The 8883-nt window shown below is 41.4% G+C and overlaps 3 protein-coding genes across 3 annotated transcripts; all 3 read left to right on the top strand.

Annotated features, from left to right (window-relative positions):
- On the top strand, positions 1-2260 carry LOC309698672 (receptor-transporting protein 3-like). The gene is made up of 3 exons (XM_082521270.1): positions 1-371; positions 680-851; positions 1648-2260. Exons 1-3 carry the CDS (start codon positions 356-358, stop codon positions 1985-1987), a joined length of 528 nt encoding a protein of 175 aa, XP_082377396.1. The 5' UTR covers positions 1-355; the 3' UTR covers positions 1988-2260.
- Positions 2261-5545: 3285 nt separating this feature from the next.
- Positions 5546-6781, top strand: LOC309698920 (receptor-transporting protein 4-like). Its single transcript, XM_082521674.1, has 3 exons — positions 5546-5655; positions 5777-5948; positions 6140-6781. The coding sequence occupies exons 1-3, from the start codon at positions 5646-5648 to the stop codon at positions 6492-6494; spliced, it is 537 nt and encodes a 178-aa protein (XP_082377800.1). The 5' UTR covers positions 5546-5645; the 3' UTR covers positions 6495-6781.
- Positions 6782-6869: 88 nt separating this feature from the next.
- On the top strand, positions 6870-8655 carry LOC309698919 (receptor-transporting protein 4-like). Its single transcript, XM_082521673.1, has 3 exons — positions 6870-7212; positions 7404-7575; positions 8056-8655. Exons 1-3 carry the CDS (start codon positions 7197-7199, stop codon positions 8414-8416), a joined length of 549 nt encoding a protein of 182 aa, XP_082377799.1. The 5' UTR covers positions 6870-7196; the 3' UTR covers positions 8417-8655.
- The last annotated feature ends 228 nt before the right edge of the window (positions 8656-8883 follow it).

Here is an 8883-nt window from a genome sequence, read left to right as displayed (position 1 = left end):
ATTGTGCTGCCCTTTTTTAATGTTTTGACGACTCTGTGCATGATTCAGTGCTGTAGATTATTCATAAAATCCACTTCTAAAATAGGGCACGCATATTCAAACGTCAGGAAAACTGGGATCAAACTGTGGCGCAAACACTTTGTTTATGTTGTTGATGTTTCGCGAGCTCTGCGTCATATTTTCGCACAGACTGAAGGGAAAATGAAACTGATGTTAAGTTTCGATTCCACGCCAAAGCTGATATTAGAGCATATATACAGAAGCTGCCTGCAGGTCAACATTCACGAATCAAACGCTGATTATTTCACGTCGACGTTTCACCTCAGCGGACAGAGTTAATCCACAGCCGAGCAGCATGGGCAGATCCACAGGTAAGACATCATTTATTTCATTGAGTATTTTATTAATTTGAGGTGGGAAAAAAATTTTTTTTTTAATTTCTTGCAGTGTTTGTTTTGATCACCATGGCTGCTGCGTCAGCATTTAAGTAGCAGCGTTAAACTTCTTAATTTAAAACCGAGGAGGGGAAAACAGCTTTTTGATGAGCTTGATGATTTTTTTTACATTTATTTTTCACTGTCTGCTCTTTTTTCTTAATTTTTGCTTTTTTCTATCCAAATGACAGTGATGTTGTGTAGTTTAGTTTGTTTTTGTGTTCTTTTTTTACTCCTTTGTGCAGAATGGATTCCTGCTTTATGGTTAGACGTCTTTAATGACCTGCTGTATGAGGACAATCAGCTTGATTATGAAGACCAGTGGACTCTCAACTTTAGCTACAGCCAGACAGACACAGTCACCAAGGACGAGAGGAAAAGAGGCTGGAAGGTTTATGCCCACTGTGCCCGTGGAAAGTACGTTCCCTGAATACTCTCAACATTTCTTGCGTTAATTTCCTTCAAATAGAGCCTGTGTGAGGTAACAGTCACTGAAAATATTAATACATATGCTGCAAAGGAGACATAGATACAAATATTTCCTTGCTATGGTTACGCAATCTCCACCCATTCCTGTCCACATGAGCAAACAGCTGATCTGATGACATGTCTGTGTGACAGCTGTCTCACAAAGCAGTCTACTCAAATGGAGAGAAACTTGTTCTGCCACCTGGTTAAATAAGTTACCTGAGCGAGTTTCTTCTTCTAACCTAAAATCAGAAAGAAAGTTGGACCCACAAGGTGCCAGACTGCCCACTAAAGCCTTGTGTGTCTCCTAGTCTGTTTTCCACTCAAAGGAAGCACAACGTTCATTTAATTAATGAGGAACAAGGGAGGAAAGAAGCAGTTCATTTTCTAGAAACAGAACTGAGGATTGCACAAAAAGTCTTATCATTTCTTATTCCTCATGGTTTATCTCTACGTGGCAGTCACACCTCAATAAGCAAATGATAAGCGTGAGAAAGAAGGGGAAAAGGACTGATGTGGCCTGTGGTGATTTGTCATCATCCTTCCATCCAACCTCAACCATACTGGCCCCATCCACCCTCCCCTATAAAGTCATCTGGCTGGAAAGTTATACGGTTTAGAAGAGCAATATGATAAAGCAGCTGCGATATGGGAAAAATGAACGCCTGCACTGAGATAGCAAGGTTAGCGATAACTACTAGGCTGAAAATAACTCTGTGCTCTGTATCTAATCACTTCTCCACAGATTTCAGTGTGCGTCATGCAGAAAGACCTGGCCCTCAGCACGAGTGGTGGTGTTGTTCCGGTACCGGCTTCAGAGGGGCCGCGGGACAGTGATCATGCGGCCCTTCGGTCAGGCCTGTCGTCGGTGCCAAGATGGTTTTGAGCTTGGTGGATTTTCCGAGAATGAGGTGGAACATGCTCTGCTGAGGGTGTTTGCCAAAATCAGGAAGAACTGCTACGGCGAGGATGATGATGACGACGATGTGTCATCCACAGAGTCCACCGTAGTGCGGACCAGACCCCACGAGGACACCCTGTGTGAGGCATGCTGTATGGGCATTTGCTGTCAGGATGACAGCTAGAAGTGTGTGCATGCGTGTTTGTGTGTGTGTTTGTGCGCGTGTGTGTGTCTATCAAAGTGTGAGTGCCATGACAGCCTCCTTTTCCAGTTTGCACATGAAATTTTCTTCAGCAATTTGAAGTTTAAAGGCTCTTTACTGTTATGAAGGTTCTTGGTGTGGTAAAAAAACAACAACAAAAAAACAGGACCAATCACCAGATATGATAAATTTTCTATATTTTTTTATTGTATTGTATTCGTACTAATTAAGTAATAAAATTTTGTGAAATTGTGATCAAGTTGGGTTTCTCCGATCTATTTTTTTTATTTTTCTTGAATTGATCTTTTACTGTAATAGACATGAGAATAAATGGGATTTATGGGATGGGATTTTATAGAAGCTGAAATTAATTTAGATCATCCTTCAAAAGAACTGCCCAAAAAAAGTTCCTGCAGATGTTTCAGGATGTCTGACGAGAGGAAAGATTTGGTTCAGGAAGGATTTATTTGCACGTAACACAAATTTAGAGTAACCTGAGTCAAATATGGAAAAATCCAGCACTGTCATTATGTTGAGCTGAGCTACAAAACTGCTGGCCTTGATTTTTTTTTTTTTTTTATGGGAACGTGATAATAAACTTAAACTACACATAAAAATATAAAACACCACAGGAAGCTCGAGTCCACAGGAATGTTAAAGCCTGAACTACTAAACTGACATACGTGTGCACGAATACTGGTTCAATGACTTCAGGCTTCCTATTCTGAGCACCTCCCATTGTTTTCATTTATTTTCATTTTCTATTGTTGTTACCGTGTAAAGTCAAAAAGGGAGAGCAGCGAAAAATATTTAACAGCGAAAGTTTAGAGCATATTTTCACTTTCAAAGAATAATTTACAAACATTTCAATTATTTTCATTCATTATTTTTTGCACAAATATTGTGTAACCACAGAACACAGAGGCACAAGTATAAAATGCATCCAAAGCATCATTAATACAGACATAACACTAAATATATATTATTTCCCCTTAATTTACTAGAAATTAATAGACAACAGTAAAAATCACCTGTGAAGCTCTAAAACTGGGTAAAAACAATTAGAAAAGTTTGATAAGCTTTCTTCTTCATCCAAACATTCAGGAATGAGCCAAAGATTATAGTTATCACAGAGCTTATCAGGACAGACATGCAGCAGTTTTGCTGAAGGTGACTGTGCTCCGGGGTGTTTTTACAAAATACACAGGAGAAAATTCCCCACGGGTGTGAAGTGCTTTCAGATAAGAATGCCACAGCGCAGAGGAAAGTCACAGGAGAATCAAGAACACATGAGAAAACTCAACTTCATATTTAGTTGTTTATGTCAGGTAATAAGTAACACTTCAGGACACTCTCCTGACTCCTGCAGGAGCTCCTTTATTTCCCATATCTGCATCTTTTGACCTGGCACAGGTTTTGCACTGGATGCACTTCCTGATATGAGCAGCAGTGATAGTGCACTATCATTTGATTCAGTTTATCCTATCTGTCCAGAAGTTGATTCTGTTCATCTGGACGTAGCGTTTTCAGTGGGAGAAACGCTTCGTCACTCATCCAAGTGACTTATTCAGTCTCAGCTGACTGCAGGTTTCCCCAACCTTATAAACAGTACATTTGCACAATGACTGAAACCAGCCCACTGAAGGAACAAAGGGCTGTGAGGTCAGTTCCTTCATCATAATTATGCAAATTCTCATAACCGTTGATTAACAACCACTGATCAATCTGCAGTCAGCTGAGACTTCAGGGGCAGCAGCCCGAGCAGAGAAGCCCAGAATAGGAACATGAAATATCCTGAGTTTCAGTATCTGTTAGTTTATTGAAATAAAAGAATACGTAAATAAATGAGTGTGTGTTAGCCCTGCGACAGACTGGCGACCTGTCCAGGGTGTACCCCGCCTCTCGCCCTATGACAGCTGGGATTGGCTCCAGCACCCCCCGCGACCCTGAAAAGGATAAGCGGTAGCGAATGGATGGATGGATGGACGTAAATAAATGAGTAATATTAATAATAAAAACTTGCCTGGTGAGGCATTTATTGAGACTATGGTTGTCTACAGGACTAAGAGTGGCTGCTTGTTTTTATTGTTGTACCTGTACAGATGTTCTTGCCTCTGACATATGTCCTCCGTGCATGAACGATAAAAACTAAAACTGAAACATTTGCAAACAATAAAAACTAAACTGAAAAGAGCAAACACTCTGGAAATGAACTGAAACTACACTGAATCGAGAGGAAAAAGTCCAAGTAAATGATGCAATAGTGGAGACTGCATGGAAAAGGAAAGCAATGTTAAGTTTCGCTTTCCAAACACACACCTGAGAAGGTGGAACTGCCCTCCTCGGGCAGTTTTACAAAAACTGCTACCACCAGGAGGGTGACAGTGGGAGGTCATCATCAGAGCCTGAAACGAGGACCAAACCCCACGAGAAGAACCAGGCATGCCGCATGGGCATTTGCTGTGTGGATGATGAGAATGATGACTAATGTGTGTGTGTGTGTGTGTGTGTGTGTGTGGGGGGGGGGGGGGGGTTCTTTTGGGATTTTTTAATGCATTTTGCACACAAACCTTTCCTTCATATTTTAACGTTACCAGTCTTTTTGCTTCCCGTGAGCTAGCCAGGGAGCACAGCCGTTTATTGACATCTGCAGAAGAACACTGCCGCTAGCTAACTGCTCAGCGCGGCAACAGCACAGCAACAACAACAACACACAGGGCGCCCTCTGACCCCGGAAGGGCACACCGTCGCAGCGAGAGGGCGTCACCCGTCACTATGGCAACACAAACAAAACATAACTGTACAAACAGAACCCCGAACAGCCCTGACCCGCTACAATATATATCCTGCTGCTTTTACACACGCACTCACATGCGTAATAGAAGGGGGGGCGGGGGGGTTCTTTTGGGATTTTTTTAATGTATTTTGCACACAAGCTTTTCCTTCATATTTTAAAGTTACCAGTCTTTTTATGATACACATTAATTGTACTGTATGTGATTCTATTACTTTTGTGGTTTTCTTTGTATTTGATTTGTGGCTACTAATAAAGTCTTAAGTCTGATCAAGTCTTCTTTTATGGCTTTTATTACTTTCTGGATTTGTTTTGTGAGACAGAAATTACTGCACTTTTACATGAATAATCTCAGTTTATCTGTTTATCGCACTCATCTACATTTTAGATGAAGTTCAAATGTGGTTAACGTTGAAACTACACATGATTTATAAGTGATTAGTACACATGATTAGACATGAAAAGCAAATGAGGTTGTGTAGCTCTTGACTGTTCTTGACTAAAGCACGAAGGTGACCGACTGACTTTTGCCCGTGATGTTAGGCGGCGATCATACACTGATACCCTCTTAGCCAATTCAGTTTTCACCCACAGCCACCAAAAATCTACAAAATAATTAAATGTACCAGTTAAATAAGAGCACACTGTGTTGTAACCGGCTTGTTTAGGTCGGACATGGCTGCATGGAAAATGAAAGCGATGTTAAGTTTCGTTTTCCAAACGCACAGCTGCTCTCAGGATATAAACAGAGACGCTCCAGCAGCAGAGCCACATTCACCACTCGAACAACATCAGCGACTCATCGCATCAGCTGGAAGCTCTTCAGTTAACAGACAATCGATCAACATGGACACAGGTAACATGGTTTAGCTTAGAATTTGCACCTGTGCTGGTTGTTTGAATCTTTGGTGTACTGTAAAACAGACCGCTTTGCTTTGTGACAGCATCAGCTTAACTTATCGTCTTCTCTTGTCCAGAATGGACCGCTTCTTTATGGTTGGACACATTTAACGAACTGCTGAATGAGGACAATGAGCTGGACTATGGAGACCGGTGGACTCTCAACTTCAACTACAATCAGACAGACAGAGTCACCGAGGAGGAGAGGAGGAGAGGCTGGAAGGTCTCCACATATTGCGCCCGTGGAAAGTATGTGCCGCACGTCCTGCATTTATAAACTTTCAAATATGCAGGTCATATGAATACATGAGTGTTTGTTCGCTTTATGTGGCGCTCACAGTATTATTTCAACCAGAGTCGTAGCTATTCAAGTGGAAAGAGCAAGATGCAAGCGCGTAAAATATATTTGGACCTAACACAGTCTAATCGTTTCTCCACAGTTTTGAGTGTGCATCCTGCACAAGAACCTGGGCTTCAGCGCGGGTAGTGTTGGTGTTCCGGTACCGGCTGCTGAGGGGCCAGGGGACGGTGATCATGCGTCCTTTTGGTCAGGCCTGTCTTCGCTGCAGAGGCAACAAATTCAATCTCCCTGGTTTCGTGAAAAAAGAGGTGGAACAAGCCCTCCTCAGGCAGTTTTACAAAATTCGGAAAAACTGCTACCGCGAGGAAGATGATGATGAAGATAGTGGGAGATCATCATCAGAGTCTGAAGCGAGGACCAAACCCCACGAGAAGAACCTGTGCCAGGCATGCCGCATGGGCATTTGCTGTGTGGATGATGAGAATGATGACTAATGTGTGTGTGTGTGTGTGTGTGTGTGTGTGTGTGTGTGTGTGTGTGCGCGCGCGCGCGTAAGATGATGATTAATGTGTGTTTGTGTGTGTGTGTGTGTGTGTGTGTGTGTGTGGGGCGGGGGGGTGTTCTTTTGGGATTTTTTAATGCATTTTGCACACAAACCTTTCCTTCATATTTTAAAGTTACCAGTCTTTATATGATACACATTAATTGTACTGTATGTGATTCTATTACTTTTGTGTGATTTTCATTGTATTTGTGGCTACTAATAAAGTCTTAAGTCTGATTAAGTCTTCTTTTATGGATTTTATTACTTTCTGGATTTGTTTTGTGAGGCAGAAATTACTGCACTTTTACATGACGCACTCATCTACACTGTAGATGAAGTTCAAATGTGGTTAGTACACATGATTAGACATGAAAAGCACACACCCACCAAAATTAATCTTTAAAATAATGAAATGTGCCTTGTAGCCAGTTTAATAACAGCATGCTCTGTTGTAACCGGCTTGTTTAGGTCGGACATGGCTGCATGGAAAATGAAAGCGATGTTAAGTTTCGTTTTCCAAACGCACAGCTGCTCTCAGGATGTAAATAGAGACGCTTCGTGCAGCAGAGCAACATTCGCGACTTGATAAGCATCAGTGACTTATCGCATCAGCCAGAAGTTCTTCGGTTTACAGAACAAAACATCGAGAAACATGGCCACATCGACAGGTAACTTTTTAAATGTATTTTTTTTTTTTTTTTGCGGCAGTGAAACATTTCTTTTGATTAGGTGTGCATCACTTGCACATCACAGCACACCATTTCTTCTGCTTTTACACAACATTAAATAACACTGATCTCTGTAAAAGTGTATGATTCACTGAGATCATCAGCCTAACTTATTTCCCTCTCCTGTCCAGAATGGACTCCTTCTTTGTGGTATGACACCTTCAATGAACTGCTGGATGATGACAGTGAGCTGGACTATGGAGACCGGTGGACTCTTAAGGTTAACTACAACAAGACAGATGAAATCACTTATGAGGAGAGGAAGAAAGGCTGGAAGGTCTCCACTCACCAAGCAAACGGAAAGTATGTTAACTTATAAACAATAAAAACGTAAACATATGTAAAGTAATAGTTACTGAAAATGTGAAACAACAGCAAGACAACATAAAAATATTAAAAATATATAAAAATATATAAATCCATAGCAACAGCATAGCAAAACCAGAAGAAAAAAAGGAGGCAACATGTTTCAGACTGTGGGTGTAGTTGTAGTTTTCCATCTCCACCTTCTCTCTGATCACATGAGTGTGCAGGTTCTCTGACAAATGATCGTGTGACTGGGAGGAGGTTGCACACAGAATCAAAACAATGTCATTCTGTGATTAAAAAACTGGTTCTGCTGCTAAATGTAATTTCTTTATGGTGACTCAGAGAACCACACAATACTGTTTGAGCCACAGACTCATAGGGAGGCTCAGTTACTACATGTGGAAAAAGCAAGCTATAAATGTAAGTACATAAAAATAAATGTGTACCTCACAGCATGTAATCATTTCTCCACAGATTTCAGTGTGTATCCTGCAAAAAGACCTGGGATTCAGCGCAGGTGAGGTTGGTGTTCCGGTACCGGCTGCTGGGGGGCCAAGGGACAGTGATTATGCGTCCTTTTGGTCAGGCCTGTCTTCGCTGTAGAGGTGACAAGTTCAATCTCCCTGGTTTTGACAAGAAAGAGGTGGAACAAGCCCTCCTCAGGCAGTTTTACAAAATTCGGAAAAACTGCTACCATGAGGAGGATGAGGAGAAGGCTGAAGACAATGGAAGACCATCATCAGAGTCTGAAGCGAAGACCAAACCCCACAAAAACCACCTGTGCCAGGCATGCCGTGTGGGCCATTGCTGTGTGGATGACAAGGATGATAACTAGAGTGTGTGTGTGTGTGTGTGTGTGTGTGTGTGTGTGTGTGTGTGTGTCTACTTGTGTGCTAAAAGTGCTCAGAGAAACTCTTTTCTTGTTTACTGGTTCCTGGGATACTCTATCTGTTTTGCACGTGAAGTTAACAGTTTTAAGAGTACGATCCACATTCATGGTGCAGTATATGATCATATCACTTTTGTGTGCGTTCATTGTATTTTGTGGCTATTAATAAAGTCTGATCAAGTCTTGTTTATGGTGTTTGGTGTGTTATGGATTTGTTTTGTGTGGCAGACGTGCTATAAATTGCTGTACTTCGCATTCATCTATAGATCAGATCTTTTTTCCACTCCATTTATTTTCTAGTCATACCAGATACAAGTAAAAACATGAAACCAGAAATGCTGGTATTATACTAAAACGTACATGCCATAGAAGTAACAATGGTCAGTTTTAGCTGTCAGGGAAGCTTATGAATG

Source organism: Aulonocara stuartgranti (genome assembly GCF_965226115.1).
Source record: "Aulonocara stuartgranti genome assembly, chromosome: 22".
NCBI classification, from domain to species: domain Eukaryota; kingdom Metazoa; phylum Chordata; class Actinopteri; order Cichliformes; family Cichlidae; genus Aulonocara; species Aulonocara stuartgranti.
Note: the sequence above shows the minus strand (reverse complement) of the source record. Positions and strands in the feature narration are given on the sequence as shown.

Coding starts and splice junctions, on each gene's coding strand:
- LOC309698919 (XM_082521673.1), top strand. Junction 7,576..8,055: donor ACTCACCAAGCAAACGGAAA/GTATGTTAACTT, acceptor ATTTCTCCACAG/ATTTCAGTGTGTATCCTGCA.
- LOC309698920 (XM_082521674.1), top strand. Junction 5,949..6,139: donor ACATATTGCGCCCGTGGAAA/GTATGTGCCGCA, acceptor GTTTCTCCACAG/TTTTGAGTGTGCATCCTGCA.
- LOC309698672 (XM_082521270.1), top strand. Junction 852..1,647: donor GCCCACTGTGCCCGTGGAAA/GTACGTTCCCTG, acceptor ACTTCTCCACAG/ATTTCAGTGTGCGTCATGCA.